Genomic DNA, 19,005 nt, shown 5'->3' with positions numbered 1-19,005 from the left:
ACACACACACACACACACACACACACACACACACACACACACACCCCAAAACCCAGGAAGCACCACCATAAAAAAATTAAACAAAATAAACAATACAAATGAAAAATGCCTCATACTTACTGTAAAGGAACCTGACTCTAAAGAAGACAAATAATTCTCCATAACAGATAGAACAGCTCATCTGATTGGAAGAGCAAAGATGCAGATCCATCACAGGGATGCTAGCTATTTTAGGTTCATTCTAATCCTGTAATTTTAAGACATGACTCAAATTTCCTACTTCTAATTTATTTGCCAATATATCCAGTAGAATGAATAATTTAAAATAGGTACTTTCCAGAATGCTGAGTGAGACATAAAAAGGATTTTGTGAAAAGCTTTTTGGTATAAGTAAATTTTGTGATAAGGTTCTTGCTATTAAGGAATAGAAAATGGAACCAATGTTGGTTTTAAGAGGAAAAACAGTTGCTGAGTATTTAAATCGCTTCAATATTTCACTTACCATTGATTTTACATAATATTGAGCATAGTAATGAATAGTCTAACCTGTCTGACCAATTTTATATAATTTTAAGCAGTGTTTTGTTATATTTTACAACACAAAAATAGCCACCCTCCCTTTTGTATTTGTTTTTTAAATATATACCTTTAGGGCATTATGCTTTTAAATTTATAAGCAGCAGAAAATATCTGAAACACATATTCGTATTAAAACATTATTCTTTGTATAAAACCACTGACCCATTTTTCTAAAGTAAAAATCGCTGCTGGGTTTTTACTTATATTGAAACTATAACAAGTACAGTTCAATTATTATATTTATACAGTACCTTGAAGAGTATATGTCAAGTTGCACAACTGACCTTCTTTTCTATAAAAAGTATAGATGTAGCCAAAAATAAGTAATTGAATTATGGAACATTTTGAAAAAGAGAACCCCGTTGCTTTTGTTGCATGTAAATAAATTTGGATGTTTAATACTTCTTTGCATTTCCTTGCATATTTGCAAATATGACCTTAATTTTTTTAATTAAAAAATCTGTCCACTTTACAGATTTAAAAGTGATACCTTGTGAAGACAGCTGTACAGAAAAAATAAACCCATAAATTTAGCAGATTTTCAGAGACATAAAAATAAATTTTCTTTTCAAAGAAGAACCAAATACATGCCACAATTCCATCACAAGCCATAGTATGAAAATCAATTTTTTCTCTCCATAAAGAATTGAGTTGTTTAGGTTGAATTCACATCACTCACCTGTTTGACTAAGCTGAGATGTGCTTCTACTCCTTCGAGACACTATGGCAACCACTTTGGCACTAAGGCTGGATCTCCGTTTCTTTCCACCTGCTCCAACTGTACCAACAGCTGTGTCTGACTGGCTGCCGTCATTATGCTCCAGTGTGTACATCTCTCCACTCACACTGGTGCTCTTCATGATGGCTCTTCCTGAAGTCCCCATCCGTCTGCCTTGCATTTTGGGGGTAAATGAACTATATTTACAAAGTAAAAACATATATGCATCCATAAATTACAGGTCAGCATCACTGAAATTCTAAATCTAATTTATTTTGAAATAATCCAGACACATTTTTAGGGGAAAAATGCAGTTGAGTAGTGGTTCTACACCTGCAAATAGTTTAGTATCACACCACCACCCGCAAAATATTTATTACTAGACATGGCTTAAAACAATGCCATTTCCAGATGGAATAATTTATAAACTTTTTAAAGATTATAAAAATAAGTGAAACAAATGCCATACATGGGGAGAAGAATGTTACTGACCAATTTTGTAAATAGTATAGTTACTATGTTACCAGAGAAAAACTAAAATATTTCAATTATTAAGAAAAGTTCATATACATTTCAGAGAGAAAAATACTTTTAAAAACGTACACTCTTTAAATGTGCCACATAATGAGGCTTAAGAAATGAAGAGCATTTGTTCTAATTTCCCTTTGGGATTATAACTAACACACCTTGCTTCATGAGTCTAAGTAAGACTGCAAAGAAAGCAAAAATTAAAACGAAAACAACAACAAAAAATGCTTTTGGATTAGTTTCCCCTCCTCCTTCCCTGTGCCCTCATGCTCCACTTCTCCACACAAACTTCTTCATCTCATTTCCTTCTTTCAGTGCCTCACACTCACATGATGTAGGCTGATTTCTTTTTGTTTTTTTCCTTTCCTATCAAAACTTGTCTATGTTACCGGCTTGTACAAGTTTATCTGAAGAGATTCCTTCTCTCCCCAAAGAATATATTATTGTTAATTATTTTATGCAGCATAGAAAGTTAGCTGGGAAAAACTCCTTACTATTAGCCAAAGTAAACTATGTCTGAGAGTTGAGGAGAGGTAGGGCAAGCAGGCAGGGAGCAGGGATGTTAGGATTCTTACAACCTTTTAAATTACAATGCGTATGCAGCTTTATTATCCATCTAGACCAGTACATTTCTGTCTAATAAAAACCTGGTTTGATACATCTAAAATGACCCTCTTAATTTTGTTTCCTCAAAATATTTGCAAAAACTAATTATATGACCCTTATTACCATTTTGATCTTCATTTTCTACTTCTTGCTTTGAACTACAAATTACATACTAGCTGATACAGCATCTTTAACAGTGAGGACATTTAATATGTAAGTCAGAATAAATCCTAATATGATTATAAATTGTAAAACAGAAAGTCTTGGGATTATGTAACAAGTTTGTTGTCATATATATAATAAGAGAGAAATTGGTATGAGGTGAATTCAGAAACGTGGGAGAGTAAGATCAGGAAGGGGAGTTTATAAGCTATGGAAAAGAGATTAAGACTGGTCCTTAGGATCCTTCATGGATTGTGAATTGAATATTGAGACCTCTATTGATGAGGACAATTTGTAATTTTCAATATTTAGTTGCATTACTTGAACTTGTCCACATCGAAATTCTGATAATAATAAATGATTCTCATTCTTTCAACGTATTCTAGTCAGTTTTTCATTAACTCAAAGTTTTAAAAGTCATTTGCAAATCTGATAATTTTGCTATGCATTTTATGTACATTTTTTGAGACACAAATGAGAGTATTATTATATATCATCCGTCCCAAACTGATTCCTGTGGGATTTATATTCCCAACTCCAGCAGACTTTCTTTCCTGATAAATATTATGGTCAATTTCTTCTGTGTCTTCACCAACATATTGGAATGCATTAGCTAAATATGCCACCCATCCTTACGGCTACTCTATCTGCTTTTCTTTACTATTTTACTTGCAGAATTCTGCTGGAGAATCTACAGAAATGGCAGGATTTGGTCAATTTCATAGTTACAATGTCCATGCTCAGTAAAATGCCTACAACAGAGAAAGCAGTGGTTTCTCAACTCTCATCAATCTTTTTAGCACACTCTCCACAGTGGTTACTGAAAACTTCTCTTCTGATGATTTTTTTTAACCTTTAAAGGAAAGTATGAATTAATTAACATGTACCCTTTTTTCTTCCCATTATTTCCATAAAGATGGAATTCTATTACAGCTTGAAATTTCTCTAATATCGGTCTACAAAAAAACACCATTGAGAAATTCTGGGCAATGTTCTTTACTTTATAAAGAAGTTTAAGAGTATACGGAAATGTCTGCTATCATATTTTGTTATTAAAATGTAAGATGAGCTGGGAAGAGTCAAAAATTTATTTCATGGATATCCAATTTTAGCAGTGAAATATTCTACAATTTTGACAAAAGTTCTGGAAAACATAGAAAAATATGTATAACAAGTGTTATCATTGGGAGGGGGTTAAGTTATACGAAAAATGATTGGGTGAATAAAATATGAGGTGCTTTTTTTCTCAAAAAATATATGTCTAGATGCTTAAAAGCATTCTTTTATGAGGACATGTGTAGATTCCTAAACAGTCTATAATATTATAATATTCAATGAAGAAACATTTAAGGTATTTTCATTTCTTTTAATTGAGGCAGTTCAGAGGATCTAATCAGTCAGATTAATCTAATCAATCTGAAGATTACAGCACAAATATGCTTTCTACTGCCCCATTTCTTAACTTCCATTTGTTCTGCTTCTGTTTCTTGAAAAATTATTCCTATCACTTATACATATCTGAATCGTTTAAGACACATCTTAAGGTTTTCTGCTTTATAAAGCTATTCAGTCTCTCTAGCTTCATGACTGTTGTCTCCTGGTCCTTTGTTTCATATTTTGTACTGGTTATATTAAGATTCTGATATTTCATAACAGCAAGGACTTTATGCACCACTAAAACTGCTACAGTCCCCTTCCCATTGCTGAATGAATTGATTTATGAGTAGGAAGTGGAAAAAAAGTGATCAGTATAGAAATATACTGTGATATAACTCATCTTTAAAAAATCAAACAAAATTCCTTTCTTTTTGATTCCCCCTCTTCCTGTAGACTTTTTGCTGAAAAATCTCAAGTAGTTATTTATATATCCTCTCCTCCTATTCTTTTCTGAACAAATTTGAATCAGGCTTTGTCCCCAACATTTCACTAAAACTGCCTTTTATCAGTTGCCAATAACTCCACATAGCAAAATCCTGTCACTTACCAGTCCTAATCCTTTTGACCTCTCAATATGTCATGCATTTGTCAAACAATTTGATTCCTGTGTCTTGAAATACTTTATTCTAATGGATTTTCCAAATTTGTGCCTCACTGGCAGGACCTTGATCCTCTTTTATCACTAAATGTAAGAGCACCTCAATGTCCAGCCCTTTGGCTTATATTCTTCCACATGAAATGAATTCCATAGATGTCTCACCTGGTTCCAAGCTTTATGTAGTATCTATATGCTGCAGATCCCAATTGTTTTCCTGCACCTTGTACTCAACCCTGGACTCCAGATTTATATATCTAGCTGTCAACGGACATATCTGCTTGGATATATCTAATAAGGCTCTCAAACATAAAGTGTCCAACCCCTCAAAACACCTGCTCCTTCTCCAGTCTTCCATATCACATCATAGGCACCCATCTACCCAACTGCTCAGAGTAAGAACAAAATATCCAATCTTGGAAGTAAGACAAGCCCAACCAACCAACCAACCAACCAACCAAATTGGTTTCTTGGCCACTTTTCTTGAGCATTCCCTAACGTGCTTGTGCACTGGCTAACAAGAGCACCTAAGGTCATTTGGCTGTCTACAGAAGTGTAAAATTTTGACTTAGTATTTACTTGTATAATTATAGTCCAAATATTTTATATTCTTTGTAAAGTTAGATGTTAATTTGAAAAAAAAAAATAATAAAGGGCAAATGATTACTATCTGGCCCTAGAGAGGATAACCAGTAAGTCATAGTTTCATTGACTTAGAATACATTATCCAGTTCTGAATCTAACTTAATCTAATTTTAGTATTCCATTTTTCCCCAATAACTATATGTGTGTGTACAAAATTACAAGGGTTTCTTGGATCATCTTTGGAAACAGCTTGTTATACTGTTGGTTTTCTCACTAATTAATTAAAACTCCAACATTTGCTATTTTTCTGGTGATTGTTGTTTTAATTTGGAGAATTACATTCTGACAGTACTGAAAGTTCCACCAAAGACACTTAAATGAACTCTCTACTTAAGCCAATTAGCTGTGTTGTCCAAGCAGGGCATTTCATGGGCTCTATAAGCCCAAGGATGCCTTTTCCTGGCTTCTAGATTTAACCTCAAGAGGCAACAGCACAGTCTTCTTTCTGTTTTCTTTTTTCTGACTCTGGTTTTCTATGCATGTTTTGATTTTGTTTTGTTTTCTTTCTTTCTGGTTCTGGTTCTTGGCAAGACTGGCTCTGATTCTGCATTGCTTATGACTAATAATACTTTCTCAACTAGTAGCAGTAACAATAGGGAATCTACCTATGGGTGAAATCTGTCAGATGGCTGGCCAACAGATTTCAATGTCAGGAATACATTGAAAGCTGGGTGGCAGATAATAGAAAATCTAGTTTGGTAGACTTTTTGCATGTTTTTTTGGGTTTTTTTTTTGTTTTGTTTTGTTTTGTTTGCATGCTACTAAAAACTCACATCACTCAAGAAATACATTGTGCACACTGAAAGAAGAAAAACCCTTTAAAGTCTAGGCTTAGGTTACTATGTTAATTTTAACCCTATAGCTGAGTGGTAATGCTGAACCTGCTAGTTCTGTTTGCTCAAAAATAATCTTTTCAATTGGTGACAAAAAAATTTCTTACTTTGTGTATACCATAGGGATAGTTGTTCAAGTAGCAAATACTAGATCTCAAGGTATTTTATTTTTATACTTCTGTTTTAAAAAATGTTTTAATTTTCAATTTCATGGGTACATACTAGGTATATATATTTATGGAGTACATAAGATTTTTGGGGGGGCTTTTTTTTATCACACTTTAGGTTCTAAGATACGTGTGCAGAACATGCAGGTTTGTTACATAGGTATACACGTGCCATGGTGGTTTGCTGCACCCATCAACCCATCATTTACATTAGGTATTTCTCCTAATGCTATCCATCCCCTAGCCCCTCACCCCTCAACAGGCCTTGGTGTGTGATGTTCTATACCCTGTGTTCTCATTGCTTGACTCCCACTTATGAGTAAGAACATATGCTGTTTTATTTTCTGTTCCTGTGTTAGTTTGCTGAGAATGATGATTTCCAGCTTCATCCACGTCCCTGCAAAGGACATGAACTCACCCTTTTTTATGGCTGCATAGTATTCCATGGTGTATATGTGCCACATTTTCTTTATCCAGTCTATCACTGATTGGCATTTGAGTTGGTTCCTAATCTTTGCTATTGTGAATACTCTGTAATAAACATACATGGGCGTGTGTCTTTATAGTAGAATGGTATTTTAAATTTGATAGAACTTCTGTTCTGACGGATCTGTACAGGTAAGTACTTACATAATTCTAGCACAGAGAATTAAAGAATCCCCAGAGAATAAAGGAATTGAACTCCTAATACTTTAAAAATGCTATCCTTTTAAGAAAAATCCCTTTTCAAAAAATTGCTAACTCAGCAGAATCAAAGTGAATTCTTGAAGATAGCAAAGTAGTTTAATAATTTTGGCTTAACAGCAGGTTTATGAAAACCACAATGATATTCTACTTTAAATGTACTAGGATTGCTATAATAAAAAATAGACAATAACAAAGGTTGACTAGAATTAGGAGAAACTGGAGCCCTCAACATTGCTGATGGGGATGTAAAGTGATGCAGCTGCTTCAGAAAATATGATGGCACTTTAAATACAGGTAAACTAGAGTTACCATACGATCCAGCAATTCCATTCCTAAGTACATACTCAAGAGAATCGAAAATATATATCCACACAAACATATATGAACTAATCATATGAAAATTATTAGCAAAAGTCAAAAAATGGAAACAAAACAAATGCTCATCAACTGATAAATAGAGAAACAAAATGTGTTAAATCCACACAACGAAATATTATCAACCATAAAAAGAAATGAATTTTGGGGACCTCATACTGATAGCTACGGAAAATGAGATCTGGTGGTAATAACACTTTGGTCCACATTATAAATTACACATATGATTTGGTATGAAATAATTAAGCATTAAATGGAAAAGGTGATAAAGTATCTATACACATTCAGCCAAATCAAAGATGCCATCAGTATTAAGACATATCATAATTTTATGTAATTTTTTTGGTCGCTTAAAACAACACAAATTTATTATCTTTCAGTTCTGGAGGTCAGAAGGCCTAAAATCAAGATGTCAGCAGGGTTATGTTCCATCTGGAGGCTCTAGGGGAGAATCTGTTTCTTTGCCTTTTCTAGTTTATATAGGCTGCCCCAATTCCTGATCTGATGGCCCCTTCCTCGGTCGTCAAAGGGAACAATGGCTGGTTGCATCTTTCTCACGTGGAATCACTGTGACCTCTGCTTCTATTGTCATATATCTGTCTTTGACTCTGCTCCCTCCTTTTTTCTCTTATAAGTACTCTTGTGACTACACTGGACCCACTGGATAACACTGCATAAGCTTCCTTCTTTAAAGTCAGATGATAGCAACCTTAATTCCATCTGACACCCCAATTCCCCATTTTTCTGAGGATTAGGATTTGTCAGGGGCACATTGTTCTGCCTACCAGACCAAGTAACTCTGGAATGGGGGTATGGAGTCTCTCTCCTAAGAAAGAAAAATGCTAATTAAACAATGACATCCCATCAATTGGAGAATATGCACTGACTGTATAGATGGTAAAATACAAACAAGTAATGTGGATAAAATCAATTAAATTACGGTAACAGACAAACGAATTTAAACAATAATTTTTTAAAATAATAATAAAATAACATTAAAACATCAGAAGCTTACTTTCCCAAACACAGACTGTTACTTATAGATACAGAAGTGATGGGTGATGTAAGACAATCAAACTGCACCTTCATTTGCCAGATTTTGGCTCATTATTACAACGTAAGGAGGCTGACATAACGTTTTGGAAGAGGATAAAAAATGGAAGTCCTAAAATACCTTCTTTCAGAAAGCGAGAATGTTTTCAGAAGACATGAGGGGCTATGTCAGGATCGTTCCCACTCTTCACGACAAGCTTAGCTTAAAAACAGTTACAATCAATTTACATATATTCAATCCACTAAAAGAACCTAGAAGTCTACTACAATTCTATTGTAAGCCTTAAGGAGGAACAAATAGTATAAATAATAATAATGCATATAAGTTCACAATGCTGTTTACAAAAATGTTAAAAGTTAAACAAAAATTATATGAGTCCTACACTTACATCTGGATCAATACACAAGTTACTAACCACAAACAGTAGATCAATATTGTTGATCAATATTAAGAAGCCATCTCTAGGCATCCATCCTATAATTTTCAGTGGTTGTAACACAGGGACTGGTGATTAATAATCAAGGTGGCATTAAATACCTCCTAAAGGTGTCTGGTAGATCATTTTGATAATAAGAATCAGAACTGAAAAATGAACTCAAGCTAGATCACTATTTATATTCAATCTCTTCAAGTAAGCTGGACCTTAAGAAGTAATTATCCCTGTAATTTTTATGAAATCTCATTCCCGCTCACACACGTGTTGAGTTTTATGTGAAGCTATAAGTAGTCTTCAGTGTTGAGGGCTTATGCACATTTCGGTAGTTTATTCCTAGGTCTTAGATTTATTTCTAGGTATTTTATATTTCTGACTACATTACATTGATGGCATTTTATAAATTTCATTTCCTAAGGTTTGTTGCTAGTACATAAAAATAAAATTCCTTTTTATACATATAAAACATACATATAAAATAGACACATAAAAATTGTTTTTTATATAGACTTCTAGGTCCTTTTAGTGGACTGAATATATGTAAATTGACTGTAATTGTTTTTAGCTAAGTTTGTCATGAAAATATTTTATATATTTCCTATATGTATAATCATATAAACTGTAAATAATGATCCATAAATTCATCCATCATTTATCATCCCTCTCTCTATCTGGATTCAATTTGCTAAAATTTTGTTTAGGGTCTATTTTAATGAGAGGTTTTGGCCTATTTTTTCTATCTTGTAATGTCCTTACCAAATGTATCAAGGAAAGGCTGGTATCATCGAGTTTCAAAATGTTCCTTAGGAAAAAATTGTGTAAGACAGAGTATTTATTCTTTAAATATTTGTAATTATTTATCAGGATTTACCTGGGTCAGGATATTTCTTCGTGAAAAGGTTGAAAACAATTACAGAATCATTTAAGAAACTAAATATAGAACTCTTCAGATTTTTAGTTTATTCTTATGTCATTTTTAGTAAGTTGTACTTTTCAGAAAATTTGTATATTTCATGTAAGTCAGGGTTAGGAAAATTTATTTTGTAAAGGGCCAGACAGTAAATATTTCATACTAACTCTGTTACAACTACTGGACTCTGTTGCAACCACTCAATTGTTGTGGCAACCACTCAATTGTTGTGGTGGGAAAACAGCCATGGACAATATATTAGGAAACGGGCATAGATGTGTTCCAGTAAACCTTTATTCACAATAATAGGCAGTGGGCCAGATTTAGCCTGCTGGCCATAGTTTGCTCACTGTGATCTGAATCGAAAAACTTACCAGCGTAAGTTGTTTATGGTATCATTTATATATCTGTATAATATGTATTATTGTCCCTTTTCATTCAATGGTATTGGTAATTTTTATTGAGTTCATTTACTTTGATGCAATTATTGATACAGATGTAGTTCAGTCCACCACTTTCTGTTTCTTTGTAGTCATTCCATCTGTTTGTTGTTTTACTTCTCCTTTTTGTCTAATTAGGTATTTTTATTATTCCACATTTTCTCAACTATTAGCATCTGAGTTGTTCATTCTTCTATTATGTTATTAGTAACTACCCTAAAGATTAAAATAAGCACTTTGACTTACTTAAATCCTCCTTAAGTTATACATTTTAACCAATTTCAAAATAATGCAAGATTTGTACAATAACTTACTTCCATTTACTCCCCTCCCACCTTTCACTTAGGTATTTTATATATTTTTCACTTCTACATATGTTTTAACTAACACAAGATGTTGTTTTTATCATTATTAACTCTTTCCAATGTTCTTCATTCTTCCTCAAGGCTAGTGCTTCCAACTGGAGATACTTTTCTTCCACATGAACTCCCATTAGTATTTTTTGTAGTGCTGGTCACCTCGGGATGAATTCTCTTTGCTTGCTATCTATCTATCTATCTATCTATCTATCTATCTATCTATCTATCTATCTATCTATCTATCCATCCATCCATCCATCCATGCATGCACTCATTTATTTCCTGAAAGACAATTCTGGGTAATATTTACTAAGCATAAAATTGCAGGTTGGACATTTTTATTTTTTCCTTTCAGCAATCTTTCTTCCGGCAATTCCACCAAATTTGGGGTCTCATAATATCTGCTGAAATTTCAGCTAGTCATATCTTTACTTCTCCAAAGATACTATGTCTTTTTTTCCCCTGAGATTCTTTTAAGAAATGTTTTTCTTTAGTTTTCTGTACTTTGATTACAATAATGCTGATTTTTTTCTCTCTTACCTATATTATTGGGTATGTAAAGATTTCAGATTTGTAATTTGATGTCTTTTATCAGTCCTGGAAAATTATCGGTTTGTATTTGGGTATTCAAGCATTGCTCTGGCATTTCCTCTCCTTCTGGGACTCTAATACATTTGAATTTTTCATCAGGTTCCACTTGTTTACGTTCTCCTCCAATTTCTCTCTCTCTCTTCTCTCTGTGCATCAACTCATATACTTTCTACTAATTAGTTCACTAATCCTTGGTTTTACTATTTCTCACATGTCATTAAACCCATCTATTACATTTTTAAAAATTTTTAAATTATAATTTAATTTTTTAAAATGGATTTCAGGTCTCTGCTAAATAATCCATTCTCCTTTGATTTCTTTAACATATTAATCACAGATATTTTAAAGGCTCCATTTGGTAACTCTTGTTAGTGTTTAGCCAGGTAGTCCTTTTTTGTTGTTGTTAAACATGACTCATACATTTTAATCAGATATAAAACTGAGTGGATGAAACCCTGTGGAGGCTCTGGATGATATTATTTGCCTCCAAAATAGGTAAAATTCTCATTTGATTGACAGAAAGATTTCATCTTGTTCTTGTACAAAGTTTCGTTTTAAAGATTTGCTATTACTCACAGAGTGTAATGCTTATTTCTAGAGTTTGGCCCTTCTGAGATACGTAAAAGAACCAAAGGTGTTTGTCACACCCCTCTAACTATGGGAACTTGAAGTCCAATCCATCTCCCCAGCACTGGCAGCTGCTGGAATTTGTGCTTGGCTCTTTGGCCTTCCAGCTGCTGCTTTTTGTTTGCTTTCCCGGAACCTTCGCTGTGCATAGACAGCTCATTGGTCAACGTATGAGGGAAATCTACAGCAAAATTTGAAACTTTCCACCCTCACAATTTCCAGTTTCTCTGTCAGTGTCTGAACTGTGAAATTTATTTTCTCAGCCTAGTAAGTAAGAACACTGCTCTCTGCTTAAGGCTCTATTATTCCATGTCATCAAATTGGAAAGTAACCTCAGAGGAAACTAGGATGAATTTACCACTTATTTTGTGTTTTCCCCTCCTTTCAAAAATTGAAACTACTCAGATTTCTGCCTGCTTTGTTGCTCTCAAATGCCTTCCAATAGTTTCTGCTGTTGTTGTTCATTGTTTGTTCTTGTTTAGCTTTTATAGTTTTATATGTGGAGAAGTTAGTATGATATAAACTATACTGTCATGCCTGGGGAACTGTGACCATGTCATATTGCTGCTTATTTTTGAATGGTAGAAGTAGACCAGTTATGTTGTTATCAAAATCTTCATAGGGTTTCATAATGAAGACATATGTTAAAATCATGCTATAGCAATTTATTTGTAAATTACACTGAATAGCTTTTGCCACACTGATTCCTATATACAGTCCCCCAATACCCTGCTTCTGCCACAGAATGGCAGACCTGAGATGGTCCTCTTGAGTTCATGTAGTCTGCTACTCTAGAAGTACAAAATACTGTTTCGAGGTACTCCAGGGCAAAAACTTCCCCTAGCTCCTACATGTTCTAGAAGGGATTTTTTCGTTGGGCCTTTTAAAGCTGTGGTATTTATTTTAGAGAGCTTTACATTCTGTTCAATAGCTGAATAAGTAAGCATCTACTTTTGGCATTTCCTCTCATTTTGGTCCACATTTCACTGAATTTGAAAACTGCTTTCTATAGTTTATAATTTACAGATGTGGTTAAATCCTAGTTTCACGTTAGATGGAGCTTTTAGTCTTTTTAGTCTTCTTATAAAATTGAGGTGAGTAAACACATCTGTTCTCTGTAACTTTAAATCTGTGATCATGAGGTCTCTTTGAGAAGTAAAATGAGTAGGCCTTGATGACTCATTTGAACATGCATTCCCACTGGGAGTGATACTGTCCTCAGAAGGGGATAACTGATTCTTGGTGAAGGTAGAGGGAACAAAAAAATCTTAAGATAATAGGTTAGTGGTCCTCCAAAGGCTCGCAGTATATAAATGGTATGTCTGTAGTATTAAAATTTCATGTGGGGAGGGCAATTAGGAAAGGAACACCTAAAAGATTCCTTAGGGGAGTGATAATAAAAAAAGATTGAGAAACATTGAATTAGGAGGAGGACTGGGGAGAGGTAAAAATCTGGGTGGCTTCCAGTTTTTTGATTTGAAACTGGGTGGATAATGGCGTAAAAAGCATATAATTATTCTGTTCAAATACTAAACAAGCCAATAATGTTTTCACACTTGTTCTAAGAAATGTTGTTTTACAAGTAACCAGTTAAAAATATATATGCTCATGTATTTCTATTGTAAATGCAACACATACAAAAACAAATACATATTTAAACAAAAGCTGATATACATACTCAGTGAATACCAAAACATGAGAAAACAATTACTTACATCATGTATGGACCATAAAACTATATAAATGAGTCACAAATAATAAAGTCATAAAATTAAAGATGAATACACACAAATGCTGCCTTGATGTATCTGTTGTAGTTTACAAAGTAACAAATAATACAATTAATTATTTCAGATGATTCAGAAAACTTTGAAAATATTTCCACTAATTACAAGAAAACAGCATGTATGTCATCTTGGGGATACATTAAGGTCTATGCTTTCTTTATTCATTACGCTGCATAAGTAGTATGTATACAGTTAGCAAACACCAATCAATCCACACTTGGTTATCATGTCTGTGCTTTAGGATAGTCCAGCTGAAATCAAGGTAATCATATGTTAAAATGAGTAAAGAAACAAAGCTTTAAATGATTTTCTAAATGAATAAAAAAGATAAAGTAAAAATATACTTTAAAATTTTTCCTACATTGCTTTAAACTGAACAGATATCAAGATTAGTATAAAAAGAGTAGTATAAAGTCTATTAACTGTACAAGCTGAAGTAATGAGCTTGGAAATAATATATATTTCTTCGGACAATCTATATAATGTTATTTAAAGCTAAAATGCTAAAAAACAATAACAAGTATTTAATCTATCTCATATACCAAGTGTATAGTAAACATAATATATAGTAGAAAAACAGACCAACTAAGACCAATATAGAACAATCTACTAGTTTTCTTTTTCTTTGAAATTTGTTTTTTCTTAGTGTATTATACTGAAGTCTCACTACACATTGCATAATCCTTCAGCCAAATTATGGTACTATCTGAATTTTTAAAACAGGTAATAACTAGAGAAGTAGAACCACATCTCATATTTTAATTTTTTCCTTGGAAGTAACAGCACTAGAATTTACTGTGCCATATATTTTGGTTTACAATATGTTTTTAAAGCAGCAGTGCCTAGCTTCCTTTTTAAAAATAAACTACTTCACAGACTTCTGTTGTATTAAACAAATACCAGTAGAACTGCTTTAGTTGAAGTTGCTGAAGTCCTGCAGTCTAGGAATTCTCCTGCCCGTTTAGTTTTTCTCCTGCTCCTTGGACAGTTTTCTCCTGTCTATGAGGCAATTCTTGGAGACAATAAGGAGCATCAGAACACCAACAGTCCATGGGCATGACTTTGAAAACCACTCTAATAAAACTGAACTCTTCAAGTGTCAAATCCAACAGTTAAATTCATCCAGCTCACCATGAAGCACCGTGAAGTGGATAAGTTAAATATTAGTATCAAAATTCAAATTTTAAATGCTGTTGCACTATATTATGTTTTAGCCATCTCTCATAAGACATTCAAAGATGACTTTTAAAAGTATAAAGTAATTAATCTAATACTTCATACCATGTATGCAGTAACTGAGTTATGAAGCACAATGCTATATTTTCAAAGTATTCTGAAATACACTATTTCATTTTATTCTCAACCAGTCCTGTAAGGTAAGAGTGGCAGGTATGATTCACATTTTTCAGACGAATATACATTTAATATTATTATTACATTTGTATGAAAATCCACTAAAAACATAGATCTAGGAATCATGTGTGTTTTGTTTTATACCAGGTAGTACACATCACCTGCATATAAGACGTACCCAATAAATGACTGGTGAATAAGTAAATGAATAAATGTACGAATAAATGAAAAAAAAATCAAGGTCTAAAGAAGTTGTACACTTGTTGAATGAAGCTCTCAATATTGGTTAGTAAAAGTACTGAGCCATAGCTGATGAAACCAAAGATTCACATCTGAGTCAAAAGCAGTCTTTAAGGGCAGGCTTGGTAGAATTCACATTGTCCTGGCATGGGAACTCTGATCACAAGATGCTCTTTATTCAGCAATCACTAACCACTCCCTTAACTTGAGACTCACTTCATTCTTCTCCCTTATATTCAACTATCCTCTGAGACTTCAGAATCTCTTTCTCAGTTTGAGCTGTATCTACCTTTACCTCCCACATTAGTTCTTCATTCCCCGCTTCCATTCCACCTCATGACTGAAATGGTCCTGTCTCTGTTGGTGCTCTCTTCTTTCCCAAAAGTTTTACAGCTCTTGGCTCCTTTCACCATCTCCTTCTATGTTCCTCATTGTTATTTTTTTTAAGCCCCTTAGATATTACTTCCAGTTCAAGATCCAACTCTGTTTGCTCTGCCTTGGCATTTGCCATCTAACCTGGGATAAAGTCCCTAGGGCCATGATCCTTCTTACTTTTCACACCTACATGTTTTTTCTTATTTATTATTTTAAAATATTATCCTTTTCAAGTGAGCAAATGTAAAAAAAAAATTTTTTTTTAATGGTAACACATCAATACGAACTATTTCTGGCAGTATGGTAGATGATATATTCTGATTCCAAAAAATCCTTTCACTTCCAAATGCCTATTCATTATGATGGGAAAATTACAACAAATGCCTGTTAAAATACAAACTTGAGGTCACAAGAAAGAAAGGCATATCTCCTTAGCCAAAAACCAAACGAGAACTAAAACAGGTTGGAAAGTGAATGATGAATGTCTTTGGAAATATTGCAGGTCTAGTGAGGAGTTAGAACAGAAATCCTCATGAGTCAAGACCCTTAAAGAACAACAAGGAAAAATGTGTATCTCAGTCTAAGCTCTCATAGAACCTCACTGGTGGCTTTCTAATGTACTTTTCTCAGAGAGGAGAATGATCCAGAATGAAGGTCTAAGATGCATGAAAAATGATTAGCAAAGAAACTAGAATGCATATGGTTTACTATAAGACATTTAAAAAAATAACATGCAATAAGGGGAAAATGAACCAATCTATAATTAAAACTTTGTACAAGAATATGCAAATGCGGGAGGGACAGTAGCACAGCTAAGCATATGACAGTCATTTTTTTTCCTAGGAGGAAGTAGAGGTAAGTATTAACTTCAAATTAACTACTTCACACAATTTATAAACTTGAGAAACTAGCCAGTAAAAATCACAGAAACTGCATGATTTCCAGTGTAATGGAGGGGGGAAATGAAAGAAAAATAATTCAATTAAAAAACAATCAGGAAAGAGAAAAAATAGAATAAGAAAAATTAAAAGCATACACCGATATAGAATTCTAAGTCTATAAGAAATCAAAATAAATGCAAATTGATAAGCTAGCCAAATTAAATGATAGAGATTGTGTGGTTAGAAAAAAATTAAATCTAGCTATTTGCTGTTTACACGAGTATAACACATTGGTCATAGAAAAGTTGACACAAAAAGATGTGAACAGTGAATAGTTAGATTGAACACTAACTGAAAATAGCTTGTGTTATCATGTAGGAAAACTGACTTTAAAACAAAATAATAATATAGGAATAAAGAGATTTATTACATAATAATAAAAGGTTAAATCGCCAGAAAGACAAAAGAAATTCTGAACTTGAACCTAATTAAGTATCTCATATAAGAAGAAATGAACAGAATAAAAAAAAACTTGACAACTCCTCTTCATAGATTCTGACTGAGCATTTTCAGTAAATACCAAATCAAATAGGCAAAAGAGTAGTAAAATAACTGAAGTTCTGAATGGTTTGGATAATAAGCTTCATGTATTGGATATATAGATAACTCTAACTGAAGATTTAGAGATATACATTCTTCTCAACCACATGTGTAATATATACAAAAATGACCCAAAAAGTAGGTGACAGATCAAACTTCAAAAACTTCAAATAATCAATATCAAACACAACACACTCTGACCACAATGCCATTAAGGCAGTTAAGTTAGAAATAAATAAAAAAACTCCATACTTTTGGAAATTTAAAGACTTACTTCTAAATGATTAATAAATAAAAAGGAAATAAAAATGTGATGAAATTTAAATATACTTAAAATTACATAAAAAATGAATATATTACAAACCAAAATTGGTGAGATAAAGATAAAGGCACATTTCAAGGGAAGGAAAGTTAAACTTATTTATAATAATACAGTATTAGAAAAAATAGAACAATGAATTTCATTCTTACAAAAGCAACATGCAGAAAATATAAAAAAAGATGCCAATCATGACATCAAAAATGTATGGTATGTATAATTATATCTACAACAGCTATGCATAAACTTTATTGAGAAAAATGTAAAGTTTCACTGAGAGACATTTAAAAAAATCAATTGAGATATACGGTGTTGGAAGGCACAATCTTCTAAAGATTCTGATTACCCATAAATCAATTTATACATTTAATACAGTTCCAAACTAAGGATTTATTCTGTAGAACTTGATACACTTATTCTAAAATCAATATGTAAGAACAAAGGACAAAAACAGCCATGACACTCCTGCTAATGAACAAGAATAAGGTTGGGCATGGTAGCTCACACTTGTAATTCCAATACTTTGGAATTACTAGGAGCTGAGGTATGTGGATTGCTTGAGCCCAGGTGTTCAAGACCAGCCTAGGCAACATGACAAAACCCTATCTCTACCAGAAAAAAAAAACAAAAATTAGCCAGGTGTGGTGGCATGCTCCTGTAGTCCCTGCTACTTGGGAGGCTGAGGTGGGAGGATTAATTGAGCCAGGAGGTGGAGGCTGCAATGAGCTGTGACTGTGCCACTGTACTCCAGCTTGGGTGATAGAACAAGATCCCTTTCTCAAAAAAAAAAAAAAAAAAAAAAAAAAAAAGAATAAGAATAAAACAGGCAGATTTGCACTACTATGGTATGTATTATTAGTTATATCAATAAGCTGTATGAATTATGACAGAGTGGTTTTAGTACAGGAATAGACATTAGATACACCAAAGAAATGCAGGCTAGAAATAGACTTAGTGTTTGTAAAGTCTTGACAAAGGACAGAGCAGCATTTAGATCAGTGAAAGACTGGGCCTAAAATACAAAGTGACTGATTTGGAAAGGTAAAATGAGATTCAGATACAATGGTAATATTTGATTTTTTAAGTTTGGTGGTAGTTACCTAAGCCTTTATTATTATTTATACATTTTGTGTATCTTAAATATTGCATTACGAATTACAAAAAAAGTTTAGGTTAAATGCAGGAAAGTGTTTTTGAGCTAGGCTAGCAGCTTCTCAATTCTGGCTCTACCACTTACTGGTCATGTGAACTCAACAGGCTGCTTTACCTTTATCTGTGAAATGAGATTACTAGCAATTACATGACACGGCTCTTTAGCAGTAACAATACTGCATATAAGTCACCTATCAGAATACCTGGTCTACTTATAAAGGATACTTAATAAACAACAATATTCTTTTACATTAAAATGTAATAATACAGATGCTATGGAAAAACTTATGAAAGTGACACATCAAGTAGGTATTTGGGAAGCACTGATCTGGAGTACTAAAGGATATTGTATATATTCCAAATATGTTAATTGTTGCAGAAATACGAATACTTGCCCAAAGAGAGGGTATTTAATGTTGATAACCAGAGTTCATGCCTGGGGACCACTAAAACAATTAGTTACCAGTTGACATAACATTGCTAGGCTCATAATAAGCATTTGGTTTTCTAATATGCAAACATAAACATATAAACACACATTTATAGCACATG

The 19,005-nt window shown here is 33.2% G+C and overlaps 1 protein-coding gene across 5 annotated transcripts in view; it reads right to left on the bottom strand.

The window, feature by feature from the left end:
- Positions 1 to 19,005, bottom strand: part of RIMS1 (regulating synaptic membrane exocytosis 1) — a 501,191-nt gene that overhangs the window by 63,776 nt on the left and 418,410 nt on the right. For 3 of the 5 annotated variants that reach the window (XM_011987097.1, XM_011987098.1, XM_011987099.1), the window contains one exon: positions 1,259 to 1,494. The exons of the other annotated variants lie outside the window; for them this stretch is intronic. In XM_011987097.1, the coding sequence (XP_011842487.1) occupies positions 1,259 to 1,494 (236 nt within the window). The remainder of the gene's footprint in view (positions 1 to 1,258; positions 1,495 to 19,005) is intronic. 5 annotated transcript variants of the gene reach the window in all.

This window comes from Mandrillus leucophaeus, unplaced genomic scaffold (assembly GCF_000951045.1).
Source record: "Mandrillus leucophaeus isolate KB7577 unplaced genomic scaffold, Mleu.le_1.0 Scaffold300, whole genome shotgun sequence".
Lineage (NCBI taxonomy): Eukaryota > Metazoa > Chordata > Mammalia > Primates > Cercopithecidae > Mandrillus > Mandrillus leucophaeus.
Note: the sequence above shows the minus strand (reverse complement) of the source record. Positions and strands in the feature narration are given on the sequence as shown.